Below are 14,605 nucleotides of genomic sequence, written 5' to 3' on the forward strand. Positions count from 1 at the left end.
CCTCTCTCTCCATCCCCCTCCCCCTCCCCCTCCCACCTTGAATTCGTGTGCAGAGAGTTGTAAATTTGTTCCGGACTGTAGATTATTAAGTATGGCAAAGGATTGGAGCAGGATATGTTGGCAGTGAATCGTTTTTTTGGGCGGCCTGCAGAAGGTCTTCGAGACATTCATGCTTATTTAATGTCTTTGGAATACTTATCGGTTGATATGAAATGTGCTACGGAACTTTACAAAGATTTTGCAGCTTGGAAGAAGGGTTGCAGCCCGATGGCGAAGGGCCGTTGGACGGGGGTGGTATCTGATGCTCAGATTGAGTATGCTGCATTGGACGCCTGGTTGCCTTGTATGCTCGCCCAGGTAACGGCCAAGGCCGCCCAGGAATGCGCAGATTACTTCAGCGATAGTGACATGTATATTGGTGCCTATAACGAAATGTACACCCACAAGGAATTGAAAGAGATGTCAGCGGATCGTTACAACCAAGTATTGAGCGATCTCCTCAAAGAGCATTTTGAGAAGTTGGAAGAAGCAAGACAGCCTCGAAGTAAACGATTCCGTCTTGTTAAAAACATCATAGTCTCAGAAACTGTCACCAATGGTAAGATCGGCGACCAAGCATCAATGACCATCGACCCCAGCCCGAGCCCCGCGCGCCGTGGCGATTTGGTACACCGTGTGGACTCTGCACAATGTGTGGACTCTGCACAACGCGTGGACTCTGCACAACGCGTGGCTCCTGCACAACGTGTTCATTTGGCACACCGTCGCGATTCCGCACACCGGAGATATCAGGCGGAATATGACCAAAGCTACGGGCGAGAATACGGCCGACGAGAGTACGGACAACAAGAGCATAACAGGCAAAGACAAGAGCACCACTGGGACAGTCGTCGCGAGCAACGCCGCTATCACCGCAACTACCAGCTCGAGCAAAAAGACCGCGAAGAGTTTGCGAAAAGTGCACGAGGCTGGAGCGAAGACCTGCAGTACACACTCCCACGTGAGCCACCCCGTGACTCTCTACGGGACTATACAAGACGCCCCGTTGAACGCACCCCAAGAAGGTAACATGGCTCAGAGCTGCGACCCTCCCCTATTATCCGGCCTGCCTCCCAAACAGCTCCCAAGCCTCCTAGTCTGCCTCCCGGACGGTCCTAGTCTGCCTCACAAGCCTCCTAGTCTGCCTCGCAGACGGCCCCCTCGGTGGTTTACTTCCCAGCCGGTCTACTACCCGGTCAGGTGGCACAGGATGTCTGCCTGTATTTCGGGATAATTTGGTCTACGTCGTCGGCCTAGTGCCTCCTCGGCCTAGTGCCTCCTCGGCCTCCTGGAAATTATCAGCAAAGACCGGACCAACGTGACTGACGGCCACAACACGGCTGTAATGAACGCCCCGCCATTTGGAATGACCGCCGCGTCTTGCATTAGTAGTGTCATTGAATTTCGTTTCTCCTTGAGTCAGTGTTTGATCAGTGCTTGTTATGCTTATTATGACACAGTTTGCAGTGGCAAACAAATCCGAATAAATTGTTAAGATCATCTTCTGAATTGGAGTAGCAAGACAAGAGCTCTTGGCCCACAGGTATGTCTTTAAGAGCTGTGATCTGAGGCGGTGTAATTTACCTCGAGGGGGTGTTACCCCGAGGGGGTGTTATCTCGAGGGGGTGTTATCTCGAGGGGGTGTTACCTCGAGGGGGTGTTACCTCGAGGGGGTGTTGCCTCGAGGGGGTGTTACCTCGAGGGGGTGTTACCTCGAGGGGGTGTTACCTCGAGGGGGTGTTACCTCGAGTATGAGATGACCATCTGTCTCGTCTCGAAACCATATGAATTCCACGTTGGGGTCGCAATCATGATTGATCATAGAGGCTACAACGCATAGTGCCGATCCCTTGATTGGAGGCAGCTCACCTCTCTCTAAAGCTGCCTTGTCTGGACTGAGAACACATGGAATAAGTTACACTATGCTGTGGTGCATTGAGTATTGCGTGGCTTACACTTCCCCCATTTCGAGCCATCGATGTAAAAGTTCTCGTTGGGATAAGGTGGCATCCACACAGTTGCTGTGTACGTCGACCTCGACAGAATCCAGCCTTAAAAGCCCCTGCAAAAACAACTTAATTGTCACAATCTCACTTACCGTCAGTTCATCCAAGGTTCTGACTGGTACCCTAGAAACGGCAGCCAATTGCTCAATACATCCTCGCCATTCTGGAAATATTTCCGAGTACTTCCTTCGGTGATATACTCTCAGGTCAAGATGAAGAATATCGAGCGATGCGACTAAACGGGGGTCTACATCTCGAAACTCTGAAATATGTAGTGCCTCGGCATACTTGGTTATACTGCCGCAATCGCACGGGCCGTCTCGAGTGCAAAGAGGGCATAAGCGCATGCTTCGGTAGGACCTACTGTCCTGGGCAAATACTATACAATCATCAGATACAATTATAGCGCCAGACTTGACTTGTCTTAAGGTAAAAATTCCAAAACCGTGCTTGTTGGATGGGCCGCAGTATAGCTTTTTGAAGGCTAGCACGCCATTGTATTTCTCTATCGAACTAAACATAAAAATTAAACAGCGCGCCTTGCGCGCGCTCTCTGAGCACACGCGTGTGCTAGATGACAAAAAGCATTGATTGGGGCCTTTTCGCTTTAGGCTTTGGAAGTACATTGGCTATTTTATTCATGATGGGTATTAATAAAATAAGGAGAATCAAGGCATCTTCTTTGTAGGCACCCTGTTTGGTGGCACTCCAAGGCCGGAATAGCGTCTCTATTTGGCGCCGTCCCAATAGCGCACGAACCAGCTGCGGTTTTCGCCAAAGGCAATGCTTCTGACTCGTCCGGTTTTTTCTCTGATTTGGCTAAGACATTTATATAGGCCATCTGGCAGGTTGTCTGCCTGGACAGAGTGATCTCTGTAGATCACGAACCACTCCCCGGCGGGTCCCAGGGTGATGTCCTTGATGCCGGAGGCGGGGCCGGTTATTCGTCCGTCGTCAACGCGAGTCCCACCGAGTCTCTGTTCCAGAGTGTCGGGAATGTTCTCGGCCTCGAAGGTCCGGTCGCTCCAGATAATTAGCCAGCCGCCTTCCTGAGCAAAGGCGACCTTTTCGACGAGTAGGTGTCGCTCGCTGACTCCGCGCCGGAGCGCCGCGCCGAAGCTGTCCTGGCCGCACCATTCCATGCGGCCGTTGTCAAACTTGACGTAGAAATTGCCTTCGTCACCGAGCACCAAATAACGAATACGTACGGAAGCCTTGCCGCCGAAGCTGCCTGTCTGCACGCCCTGCTGACGCAGCTTCGACTCCAGCAAGGGCGAAACGTCCGACCAAGTCGCCGTCCCGTCGTCATAATTCACAACAAACCCGCGTCCCAATGCCACACTGGCTACACTCTTGGCCGTCCAAGCTCGCGCGAATTCCTCTTGAGCGTCCGGGAAAAACATGGACCACACGCCCTTGTTCCCGCGCGCACGGTCACCGTTCGCCCGTGACATCAACATGTCCGAAGTCACCGAAGTCATCCGCACATCCTCCACACTGGCCGACGCAACCGTGACGGTCTGTTGGTCTGCATAACTCCCATAATTTTCAAGGAAAGCAGACAGGGAAGGATGCGCTAAGCAAGAAAGGCAGGCGATGGGAATTGAATGACGAGGGTGGGAGCACGGAGAAAGGAGGGAGGGGGTGCGACCACGGATCAACCAAGGTCGTGTCGGAGGGTTTGTCTACCGGGAGCGCGGACGTCCGTCATTACAGTAGTCATTTTTTTACTGTATGAAGATCGGCAGTCATCGTCGTCTTCGTTGGGTGAGAGGCTCTTAAGTGTTCTGGCAAGTTCACTACGCTCGCGTTGTAGGTCGTTGACTTCGCGGTCGATAAGAGTGAGTTGCCTTTCGAGAGCGACTTGTTCGGGACAGGGGGGAGGATTGGTCGGAGACTTGGCTAGTATTTCGGAGAGATGGTAGCAGAATGCGGAGTCGCTGAAGGGTGCTTCGAGTACGGTTCGGAGCGTCTCAGTAGAGAAAAGAGCGCCGAAGTGGAACAGACGCCAAGCCTTTTGGCGCGGATGCGGTAGGAATACTGCTAAGTCACCTGTTCGTAGATAAGCTTCCAGAGAAATAGCAAACGGCTCCGAAGCTTTGTAGAACAGCAACACCTCCTGACCCTTCATTGAGCCCGACTCCACATACCCGTGCTCCAGTGCAAGTCGTCGTACCTCCGCTGCAGATAATAGATCCATCTAAAGAACAAAACATCCCCGATCTCCACGAACGATTTCCACAAACGATCTCCGCACACGAATCATCTCCCACCAACTCTGAGCACGCCCACCCCAGCTTGGTTAGCATAGCCCTCCTTACTCGATACAAGGATTTTTCGGCATTCAAAATCATACAGTCACCATAGCTCCCACGTGGCTTCTTCTTTTAGGCAGCTTCCCATCCCAGGCCACTGACCCCCCCCCTGGTCGCGACCGTGGCACGATCATGTCCCCCGTCTCGTCGTGGGGCTAGCGTTGACTGAGCCAGGATGTGTTCCAGGGCGCTTCAGGGTAGCGGGACTCATACGTTTGGGGCGGGCCGGCGGGGTTGCAACCTGGGCCAGGACCAGGGCCTGCGCTGGGGAAAGAGGCGCAGGCCGTTTCGTCCATGGCTGTGAAGGTGTAGTGTTCAGAGACGGTTTCTCGGCGGAGAAGTTCAGCGTCTCGTTCCTTTTTCGCGGGTACTCGTTCGCTCTGGAGAACGAGGGGGTGTGCCTTCTTAACTTCGACGACTTTCCCCTTGACGGGGTGTCTGCTAATGTCGAGTGCGTTCCGCACTCCTTCATCGGAGGCGAATGTAATAAAGCCGAACCCACGCTGCCGTCGCCTCTTGCGATCATACATAATCATCGCGTCAGCCACTTCACCGAAGTGTTCGAAATACTTGGCAAACTCCAATGGCGTGATATCCGGCAAACCTCCCACAAAGATCTTCCGCGCGTCCGCTTCCTCGCAATCCTCCAACCACTTGTCCCCACTCAGCGCCAAATACGACTTGCCCCCACCTGTCAAGAATAAATCAGCAGACTCTTCCCACTCGTGCCCCAACGCTGAGGGATCCAACGTCGAGGCACCCATAGAAGACGCACCCATGGAAGACTGCCCAGCTACATTCGGCGAAGGCTCCTCCTTGCTGCAAAAGACACTTAAACACCAACACCGTTACGCCCAGTAAGGGTACCACCCTTACGCCCAGCTGCCCAACAGACTTTAGGCGCTCGCTACCCGGAGGTGCCCGGTCCTAACCAGGAGGTGCCCGATGCTACCCGGAGGCACTCGAAGATGCCAGGTGGTGAGGCTTACAAAGTAGCTTCCGCTTCGTCCGGCGCAACCGACTGCCGTGAGTCATAGGCGGTGGCCCAGGCGCTGCAAAAGTTGGGCACGGAAGCGTTCTTGGGCGCACGTTTTATATTCTTGTTCACCGCATGTTTGCAGTCAACCTGTTTGTTCCCCAGTATGTGTGGCTTCTGCCGTAAAACATTCTTCAGCGTGAGTGGGTCTTCGAATGTAACAAATCCGAACCCACGTGACCGCCCCGACTGCTCATCCATCAAAACAAACGCATCTTGCACCGGGCCATAGTTCGAAAAGTACGCTTTCAGAAAATCTGAACAACACTTTCAGATCGTGCATGCCAGACCCTCCGGACAAACACTTTGGGTTGGGGTTCCGGTGACGTTCCGCGCGCGTGCGTGAACGTTCTTACCTGACGTTACAGTTTGGGCCAAACCTCCGACAAACATTTTGCTGTGCTGATCATTATCGCTTTGTGGCTGCCATGCTTCATCATCCATTGCTAGCTATCTAATTAGGCACCACACACGTTCGCTTAAAACACACGTTCGCTCAAATTATTTGCGATCCGCCTGAATTATACTGCTCCCGCAAAAACGAACCGAAACTACCTGAAAAGCCCCCGCCCAACCGCACTGTCCAATCGGGCGTGGCTTATGCGACAAGCAAGATGACGTATCTATTCCCCAGCCACTAAAAAAACCCGTACCCTAAATGATGATTATAAGTTTTACGCAAAAACGTTCGTGTGATGATTGGTTGGCCAGATTAGTAGCCGCTGTGGATATAAGAGCGAGCGCGCGGTGCGGGCTCTTCGCCGATGGTGTTTTTATAGTGCTTGGCCACGGCCTTGCGCCAACGGCGGAAGTTACGAAAGTTGCCTGTTAGCGCCTTTACTAGTCTGTGTTCCTGTCTACAGGCGGGCTTACGGCAGCGGGCTCGGAATCGCCCTGTCACCAGTTTGGTGCAGGTTATGAGTTCGCTTTCGACAGCTATTCGAACAAACGTTTTGCCGGTCTCCTTCATCGCTGAGGACTTTTTCCGACCGAAGCTGGGCTGCAGCCGGAGTCTGAAGAAGGGCTGCGCACCGGGTCTGAAGGAGGGCAGTCGGCGGGCTTCGTGTGACTTCCCTAAATCCGGGTATCCGGCGGCATGGACCGCAAACTCGGACACGTTAGTCAGATACGGCACACCGTGTTTCATTTTCATGAAGTGCGGAAGATATTTCGAGCACAGCACATCGTTTACAGCCTCTCGTTCCGAAAATTTCCCGCGTGAAAACCGGTCCAGAAGGTCCAAAGAGTCCAGCACGATGGCAAGGAACAGTCTGTCCGATAACGGATGTTGTGAGGAGAACGAGGTCAAGGGCTGATACGGAGAGACGATGGCTTGTGGGGTGGCGTACGCCCTTGGTACCATGTGCAGCCCGCGTCTCATCGAGCTTGTTGCCCGGCGGCCAGAGCTGAATTCAGAGTCCACCACCTTTGCATCCAGCTCAGAATCGGTGCCTTCTACGCCGAATACTGAGCCAGCGAATACTGAGCCAGCGTCCAGAACCGCCAACGCTCCCCATGCGTCTCGTTTTCCTCGTGCTGGCACTGCTCTCATTTGCTGGTTTTTTTGCGATAAATTTTCCCTTTTTTAAGCCCGTAAATTCCCGCCAGCACGCCTGTGAATGACGACTATCGTTATTCTTGTGTCGTTCTGTGTCTGAAAGGTGTGCGCACACACTGAATATGAGGTGGTACTTGCAGGTTTTGAATAAAAACATTCGCAAGTGGTGCGTCCCGATCGATATCTGCCCTGTCTGGTCTGGTTAGCAGTCCGTGGACGTTGGGCGTAATGTCGGTAGCGATACGGACTTTACGCCGATGGTTTTCTTGTGGTATTTGGAGACGGCCTTGCACCATTGACGGAAGTTGCGGAACCCACCTGCCAGCACCTTTTCCAGTTTATGTTCCTGTCGACAGGTGAGCCGGCGGCAACGAGTCCCGAATCCTGCTGCCAGTTGGGGACAGGTTATGACTCCAGTTTTGATAGCCATATCAACAAACGCTTTACCGGTTTGCCTCATCGCCTTGTGCTTCTTCTGACCGAAGCAGGGCTGCAGGCGGAGTCTAAAGGAGGGCTCCACTGGCACCCCAAACCAAGATAAATTACGCAGGTCTTTATGTCCGTCAACATCGAGCGCAATTTGATGCATACCCGTCAGGTATGGCGCTCTGCGGGACTGCCTCATGTATCGCGGCAGGTACTTTGATTGTAGGACCTCGTTCAGAGCCTTTCGATCGGTGGACGAGAATTTCCCGCGCGAACACTGGCGCAATAACTTTAATGATTCCAACACGATCGTTAGAAGCACTGGTTCCGTTAACGAATGCTCTGCTGCGAACGTCGCCAGGGTCCTATGATTACTAAACTCCCGGTCTACCAGCCTGATAGGCTCCTCACCCTCGCTAGGCCCCTCACTCACAGACCCCTCACTAACAGACCCCTCACTAACAGGCCGCACCGGTATGATCCCGTCCGAGAAATGACGTCTTAAAACACTTGACACCCGATTGGCGCCGCTCCCGGAGCAGTCAATGTACCGGAAATTCGAACAGGTACTGACGTTGTCAGCATCCGCAGCGCTGGTAAGATTTTTCCTTTCCTCCGGCTCCAGATAGGAGTCTTCCACGTCCAGGCTTCGAGCATCCAGACCCAATGTCGCCCCCAACAATACTCCCCACACGTCTTGGCTGCCTCGTGCTGACAGTGCTCTCATCTGCAATTTTTCGCGAAATAAATATTCGTCTTCTACGGCGGATCAAACACGTGAATGGCGCTGAAATGCGGTGGAATGAGTGCAGTCGGTGGCTGAGATGGAAGTTGAGGCTTGATTCGTCCTGACGCTAGCTTTTTATAAATTAAAGAACTTCTGAGGAACCCATTCAGCCTGAATTCAATGGTTAATAAATGCCGCCGAGTGCTCGCCGCCGGAATGCTTTTTTTTTCCGGGGGGGAAGGGTGGCGAGGTTGGCTTGTAAAAAAAGGCCTTATATCTGAGTGTCAACGTATTTCTGCGCCCGCACAACCTTGAACCGCTCGAGGTCGGTCAAGGCACGCTTAGCGTAGAAAGCGGTCGTTCTCTTGCCCCAGGAAGTCTTCTTCCACTCGCTGACAATGTCGTTGTCCTTCAAGGCAGCCTCCACGTCCTCTACAGAGGCGCCACGGGCCAACTCGACTTTATAGTCGGTCATTTGGAGACGCTTGATGGGAATCAGCACGCGCTTGCTTGCCGCAGGCACCACCACGACCACGCGATTCAGGTCCACGATATCGACAACAATAACAGCCTACGACACTGCTCATCTCAGCTCAAAGAAGACGTGTTCACAGACGTGATTCAACCCAATTATAGCCACGTTAATGTCAGCCGCACACACATTGGTTCGAATATCATTCACACATGTGCGATCTGTGAGCCACAGCTCTTCGGCCTTACCTTGTCCGTCACGCATCCATATCGGCCAATAGCCAACCTGCCGGGTTCGACGAAGTTCTTGAACAACGCCATCACTCCTTAATTCTCGACCCACGAAAACTCCCGCCAAAAATTTCACGTTCTGTCCTTCGAACTGAGATGAATTGCCCCAAGCACGAGGCGCTGAGTTCGTCGTTGCTCTACCATTTAGTTCGAAGCTCTCCCACGGCTCTGTCTCTGGTGCTGCGGAAACGAAGCTAAACTCTGGCGCATCTTCCCCAAAAAAAAAACTGAGAAAAAACACCGGACTGACGACGGTGTCCCTTCTTCACTGTTCTTGTCTCAAGGGTCTTTTAGACAGTTGAGTTGTCTGGCATTCCACGAAATGGGTATCTGGAACGTTTGCCGGTATCTCAGCCCACGGTGTGCGGGCTCTTGTTTGTGGTATTTGAGACCTTGTCTCAAACCGTGCCGAGCACGGACCGTGCTTGGGTGCCCTGGGTCGGATGCGTGGGTGCCGGGGCCAGCGGTTACTCGTCTCCCGGGCGTCAGGCTCATCTGTTTTTTTGGCGTGATGAATGTGGGCATTTTGGCGTGATGAATGTGGGCAAGTTGGCTAACAGAGATCCGCACTTGACATTTCCGCCAAGTTGGTTGCGTGACGCGTTTGCGGACGCACAACCATGAACCGTTCGAGGCCAGTTAATGGCTGACGAATTTCGGCAAGTTTGGAGGTAAATGGGTTGTGGGGGTATTAAATTTTGTTGGGGCGAGGGTTTATGCCGAAGGTAGTTAGAGCAGCTGTGGGCCGTCAGAGTCGGTCGGGTCCTATATCATTGGAGTCTGCTATAAAGCGGGACACGGAGGTGCGGCGTAAGTCTCGGCAGAAGGTGCGGTTTGGAGGTGGTGTAGGGGGAGAGGAAGAGGACGAAGAGGGAAATGCTGAAGAAGGTCGGTTGGAGGCTAACGGTCGGTTGGCGGCTAACGATCGGTTGGCGGCGAAGGTAGAGGAGTTGAGTCGCGGTATGGTGCTGGATGAGGAGTATGAAGGGTTGCTGGAAGTGACGGAAGAGTACCCACCATTGGATGCGACGTTAGAGACGGATGAGTTTGCGTATCCTGTGGAAGAGGACTTGAATGCTGTTTTGGGTCCATCAAGTTCTGTGAGGGTGGTTGGTAATGAAGATAGTACTGCTGGTAGTGAGTATAGTGGTCGTACTATTGGTGACTTAATATTTGCCAAGATGCAGGAGAAGTCCCGTGCAGAGGCTGAGGCGGAGAAGATGGCGTTGTTTAATGAAAGTACGAAGAAGTTATTTGCCGATGTAGGTGATTACATGTCGCATTACCGAGTGGGCAAGCTGCCTAAGGCGTTACGGTTTATTCCGAATCTCAAGAACTGGTTGGACGTATTATGGTTGACTCAGCCTGAGAGGTGGACACCTCATGGTGTGGCGGCAGTCACACCCATGTTTGTGAATGGTGTCGGCGAGGGGGATAGCCAGAAGTATATGTCCTATGTCTTGTTGCCGGCAGTGCTCCAAGATATTCAAAAGTTTGACCGACTTAATGTGCATTTGTTCGAAGCACTTGGTAAATGCCTGTACAAACCCGCGGCCTTCTTTAAAGCCATCTATTTCCCAGTCATACTGGACTCCAAATGCAACTACAAACAAGCCGTAATACTTAACAGCGTCGTAGCCAAACAAAGCGTACCTGCTGTACATGTCGCAGCCGCTCTAATAAAACTTTGCAAACACGAACCACCTACCAACCAACTCTACTACTCCATGCTACGCCTCATCAACAAGAAAAATAACCTACCCCTCGCAGCCGTACGCGTTGTCGCCGCCTACTTCATCTCCTACATGACCAAGACGGACCAAATTCCACCTGTCATCTGGCAACAAGCTTTCCTCGTTTTCGTACAACGATGGAAGACGGAACTCAATCACAACGAGTTAGAAGCCATCAAGAAACTCATCAAGGTTCATCATCATACCAAAATCACCATGGAAATCCGAAGAGAACTTAACTACCTATCCCATGACAACCATCAAGACATCGCCATGACATAATTCTTCCACTCGAACTTACTGTCCACTCGAACTAGCTGTTCTTGTCATGTCACCCTGACTGTCCCCGACCACCCGAAGCCTTGTGTCACCCGACTGTGTGTGTGATACCAACTGTTGGTAATGTGGTAGTTTTTTGTGCCTGAACGCTTTCCTGGGCGTATTGCTTGATCCTTACCAGGCCAAAAAGGCTTTGGCTATCTGCCTCTGAGAGCGAACGTTCGGGGGGCAGAGCCTTTCTGGTTCTCGCATCTCGACCGGGGGGATACCAACCAATTGAAGCCTGGGGTTCCTTGCACCTGTGTGTGCACTTGTGTGTACAACATGTTGATCCCATGATCCGTCAACCAAAATCGACGTCACATAACCGGTCGCATCGACCGCAGGACGCATCGGCCGCAGGACGCATCGACCGCAGGACGCATCGGCCGCAGGACGCATCGGCCGCCGGATGCATCGGCCGCCGGATGCATCGGCCGCCGGATGCGTCGGCCGCCGGATGCATCGGCTACCTGACGCCCACTCCATATGAAGTACCGGGACAGCCCAGTCGAGACAGACTGCCGAGACAGACAGTGGAGATAGACTGCCGGGATGGGCTGCGTCGCCCCGTTGTGTTGCCGTCTGGTGTCAGCCCCAGAGCCGTGCGTTAGGCCGTGTGTTAGGTCCTGGATAATTCAAGTCTTGGTTCATTCAGATCATTCGGGTCCTGGTTCATTCAGACCCTGGATCATTCAAATCCTGGATCATTCAGATCCTGGATCATTCAGGCCGCCGAGCAGACTTAGTTGGGAGGTTTAGACTTCGCTGTTTTTGACGGCGTCCGGGTTCTTGTGGTGGCGTATGCTCTTGACGAAAATGGTGGCGAAGAGTGCGGCGCAGCAGGTCACCAGGATCGCGGCCAGCACACCGGCTGTAGGTCCCCAGCCTTTCTTTCGACCCATACCCAGGTCGTGGAAGGCGGCGCAGATGGTAATGAAGTCGGCTGAGCATAAAGCTAGCAATAACACGCACAGTAGTTGGAAGTACACCTCGTTCGCCGCACGTCTGCGCACTTCCGTAAAGACAATCAAGCTTACTATCGGGTATACGATCGTAACGATCCCTAAAACGTACACTGGCTCGCAACTGCACATCATTATTCCGGCTATGACCATCATCAGCACCGCACCATGTGTCCAGCCTCCTATGTCCATGTAGAACTAAAAAATACTATTATTGACTTCCCTTCCGTGGGTGTTCCAATTATTGAGCTCGGTCCGAAGAGTCAGATGACCGGTCTGTCCGAAGAGTCAGATGACCGGTCTGTCCGAAGAGTCATGTCCTGTTAACTAACTAACTAATTGTCTTACCAAGTATCTGTCAGTGAGACCCTCATCGGCTTTGACGTATTCTTCGTGGATGACATTCAGTTGCTCATAGATGCGGGCATTAGCATCGGTCATAAACATTTGCGGCGTTTTTTGGGAGCATGAGGGAGGAAAAGTTGGCTGACAAAAACTGCATGGCGCCTACATCTGAGCGTCAACGTATTTCTGCGCGCGCACAACCTTGAACCGCTCGAGGTCGGTCAGGGCACGCTTAGCGTAGAAAGCGGTCGTTCTCTTGCCCCAGGAAGTCTTCTTCCACTCGCTAACAACGTCGTTCTCCTTCAAAGCACCTTCCACGTCCTCCACAGACGCACCACGGGCTAACTCGACTTTATAATCCGTCATCTGGAGACGCTTTATGGGAATCAACACACGCTTGCTGGCTTCCGGCACCACCACGATAACACGGTTCAAGTCCACGATATCGACAATAATGACAGCCTAAAACACACCCATATATCACATCCAACCGGCTAACACAATATTACACACACACGTGTGCCACACACATGCACGAGCAACGGTTCTCGAGCTTTACCTTGTCTGTCACACATCCATATCGGCCAATGGCCAACCTGCCGGGTTCAATGAAATTCTTGAACAGCGCCATCTCCGGAATTCCCGTGCCCACGAAAACTGGCCTCCAAAAAAATTAACGTTCTGTCCCTCGAATTCGCAACCCTGCGGCGGAGGCCGGATGCAACGCTAACGCTTTCGCTCAAAGAACTCTTCCTCAAGCCTCGTGACGGTACCGCTTTGCCGACGGCCGTTACTTACCTTACGGAGCGGTCGGCGTCCCTGCGGCAGGTTAGTTGGGTGTCCTTGTAAGGACAACCCTTGTAAGGACGAGCCCAGTAGGGATCGACAGCCGAATCATCCTCACAAGGCTGTCATACGACAGATGATAAACGATACCTGCGTCAACCATACCGGCGCAAAATAGGGCCCTGCGGCCTCCTCTGGACCCCCTCTGGCTCCTCCTCCAATCCCCTCCAACCCGGCCCCCTCTGGCTCCTCCAACCCGGACCTGTAAGCTAGCTACTGCTCTTTTCGACCGTTAGGTCCGCAACGTGTGTGGCCAAAAGCGCGTTGATAACGGAGTCGTTGAACTGGGCCAGCTCCCGCGCGACGAGGCGCGAGCGCCCAAGGAGGACGACCGCGACCCCGTCGGCGACGGTCCAGGCGTCGCCCGCGTCGCCGGCGGTTTCCAGTGCGACGTCAACGGCCCGTGCACAGCTGTGTGCGATATGGTCTTCGAGGCTTTCGCAGAGCGCGGGCAGCGTGTGTGCACGCACTTCAGCCACGAGCGGCTGCAACGACGCCGTCGGGGGCGCGCCCTGCGCCACGAGCTGTTCGAACGTCGCCGGCTGCGCCGCCGCCAGCGACAACAACACGCTGTACTGCGCGGCAATCGGCCACTCAGCCGCCTGCGCCAAGGCACACGCCACCACCGGCTCCAACGCGGCCCCGCCGTGCAACACGGCAGTGCACAACCCACTCGCGTCCAGCGAAGCCGCAAAGACTTCCACCGGAACGTTGGGCGCCGTGGGGTCCGGGAAGACGGGCGAAAGGACCATAGCCTGCACCATGCTCTTGAACTCTCGGAACGGCAAGGCACCGGTCGCAGACGCCGTGGTGGAGTCTGCCGCCAAGTGCTGTTGCGCCCAGAATTGCTCAACGTAGCGTGTAACGACTGTGCTGTGATCCTCCAATACGGCGTTCAAAACTCGGCGTTGCGTGCTGCGGTAGGCAGGCAGTCTTCGAGTAAACAACTCCCTCAACACGCGACTAAAACATGAAACCTTCAGGCCGTCATTTTGCGCCGGGCCGGCGCCGGCTCCAGCACCGCCGCCGCGACCAAGTAGTTGCACAAGCCCAGTCGACAACAACGCAACCAGATGCAGGTACTCCTCGGCCTGTAACTGTGCACGTCGGCTCACCTGACCCGCCAGGTCGCAGTAAGCAGTCATTACGAGCACGTCGGTCTCGGTTTCCCCTCGTAAAGCCAGCCAGCGATCTTCAACAAGGCTCTTGAAGAACTGCCTATAAACTTCAGTGGATAAGTTCTACAATGCTACAACCATCATATCCCGTGCCGGCGGGAGGGGAGGGGTAGATATTGGGGCCAGGAGAGGGTGGGAGTGCCTACAGTTCTCTTTACAATTGTAACTAGATATCTAAGAGTTGCGAAGGTGACATCGGGAGGAAGGTCAGACAATTCAGTCAGAGCTGCTTCAATGAGGGACTGGGGATCCTTGCGTTCTAGCTCCAGTAGGGGTTTGTCTCGGCCGGTATAAACTGCCGCCGTGAGGAGTGGAGTTAAAAAGCCGGCCATTCCTTAAAGGCATCCCACA

At 53.5% G+C, this 14,605-nt stretch overlaps 11 protein-coding genes across 11 annotated transcripts; 2 read left to right on the forward strand and 9 right to left on the reverse strand.

Moving 5' to 3' along the window:
- Window positions 1–180: 180 nt before the first annotated feature.
- GNI_113140 (hypothetical protein) lies at window positions 181–1,068 on the forward strand (the record flags this gene model as incomplete). Its single annotated transcript, XM_011133253.1, has 1 exon — window positions 181–1,068. One exon carries the CDS (start codon window positions 181–183, stop codon window positions 1,066–1,068), a length of 888 nt encoding a protein of 295 aa, XP_011131555.1.
- Window positions 1,069–1,990: 922 nt separating this feature from the next.
- On the reverse strand, window positions 1,991–2,566 carry GNI_113150 (hypothetical protein; the record flags this gene model as incomplete). The annotated part of the gene is made up of 2 exons (XM_011133254.1): window positions 1,991–2,307; window positions 2,410–2,566. The coding sequence occupies 2 exons, from the start codon at window positions 2,564–2,566 to the stop codon at window positions 1,991–1,993; spliced, it is 474 nt and encodes a 157-aa protein (XP_011131556.1).
- Window positions 2,567–2,773: 207 nt separating this feature from the next.
- Window positions 2,774–3,526, reverse strand: GNI_113160 (hypothetical protein; the record flags this gene model as incomplete). The annotated part of the gene is made up of 1 exon (XM_011133255.1): window positions 2,774–3,526. One exon carries the CDS (start codon window positions 3,524–3,526, stop codon window positions 2,774–2,776), a length of 753 nt encoding a protein of 250 aa, XP_011131557.1.
- A 989-nt stretch (window positions 3,527–4,515) lies between these two features.
- On the reverse strand, window positions 4,516–5,139 carry GNI_113170 (RNA recognition motif protein; the record flags this gene model as incomplete). Its single annotated transcript, XM_011133256.1, has 1 exon — window positions 4,516–5,139. The coding sequence occupies one exon, from the start codon at window positions 5,137–5,139 to the stop codon at window positions 4,516–4,518; it is 624 nt and encodes a 207-aa protein (XP_011131558.1).
- A 206-nt stretch (window positions 5,140–5,345) lies between these two features.
- GNI_113180 (RNA recognition motif (RRM) containing protein) lies at window positions 5,346–5,840 on the reverse strand (the record flags this gene model as incomplete). The annotated part of the gene is made up of 2 exons (XM_011133257.1): window positions 5,346–5,653; window positions 5,753–5,840. The coding sequence occupies 2 exons, from the start codon at window positions 5,838–5,840 to the stop codon at window positions 5,346–5,348; spliced, it is 396 nt and encodes a 131-aa protein (XP_011131559.1).
- A 1,316-nt stretch (window positions 5,841–7,156) lies between these two features.
- On the reverse strand, window positions 7,157–8,107 carry GNI_113190 (hypothetical protein; the record flags this gene model as incomplete). The annotated part of the gene is made up of 1 exon (XM_011133258.1): window positions 7,157–8,107. The coding sequence occupies one exon, from the start codon at window positions 8,105–8,107 to the stop codon at window positions 7,157–7,159; it is 951 nt and encodes a 316-aa protein (XP_011131560.1).
- A 271-nt stretch (window positions 8,108–8,378) lies between these two features.
- On the reverse strand, window positions 8,379–8,899 carry GNI_113200 (60S ribosomal protein L14; the record flags this gene model as incomplete). The annotated part of the gene is made up of 2 exons (XM_011133259.1): window positions 8,379–8,678; window positions 8,828–8,899. The coding sequence occupies 2 exons, from the start codon at window positions 8,897–8,899 to the stop codon at window positions 8,379–8,381; spliced, it is 372 nt and encodes a 123-aa protein (XP_011131561.1).
- A 686-nt stretch (window positions 8,900–9,585) lies between these two features.
- GNI_113210 (bystin) lies at window positions 9,586–10,884 on the forward strand (the record flags this gene model as incomplete). Its single annotated transcript, XM_011133260.1, has 1 exon — window positions 9,586–10,884. The coding sequence occupies one exon, from the start codon at window positions 9,586–9,588 to the stop codon at window positions 10,882–10,884; it is 1,299 nt and encodes a 432-aa protein (XP_011131562.1).
- A 794-nt stretch (window positions 10,885–11,678) lies between these two features.
- On the reverse strand, window positions 11,679–12,326 carry GNI_113220 (putative transmembrane protein; the record flags this gene model as incomplete). Its single annotated transcript, XM_011133261.1, has 2 exons — window positions 11,679–12,083; window positions 12,234–12,326. The coding sequence occupies 2 exons, from the start codon at window positions 12,324–12,326 to the stop codon at window positions 11,679–11,681; spliced, it is 498 nt and encodes a 165-aa protein (XP_011131563.1).
- Window positions 12,327–12,392: 66 nt separating this feature from the next.
- On the reverse strand, window positions 12,393–12,861 carry GNI_113230 (putative 60S ribosomal protein L14; the record flags this gene model as incomplete). Its single annotated transcript, XM_011133262.1, has 2 exons — window positions 12,393–12,692; window positions 12,790–12,861. The coding sequence occupies 2 exons, from the start codon at window positions 12,859–12,861 to the stop codon at window positions 12,393–12,395; spliced, it is 372 nt and encodes a 123-aa protein (XP_011131564.1).
- A 424-nt stretch (window positions 12,862–13,285) lies between these two features.
- GNI_113240 (hypothetical protein) lies at window positions 13,286–14,586 on the reverse strand (the record flags this gene model as incomplete). The annotated part of the gene is made up of 2 exons (XM_011133263.1): window positions 13,286–14,317; window positions 14,401–14,586. 2 exons carry the CDS (start codon window positions 14,584–14,586, stop codon window positions 13,286–13,288), a joined length of 1,218 nt encoding a protein of 405 aa, XP_011131565.1.
- Between the last annotated feature and the right edge of the window lie 19 nt (window positions 14,587–14,605).

Source organism: Gregarina niphandrodes, assembly GCF_000223845.1.
Source record: "Gregarina niphandrodes unplaced genomic scaffold scaffold00026, whole genome shotgun sequence".
NCBI lineage: Eukaryota > Apicomplexa > Conoidasida > Eugregarinorida > Gregarinidae > Gregarina > Gregarina niphandrodes.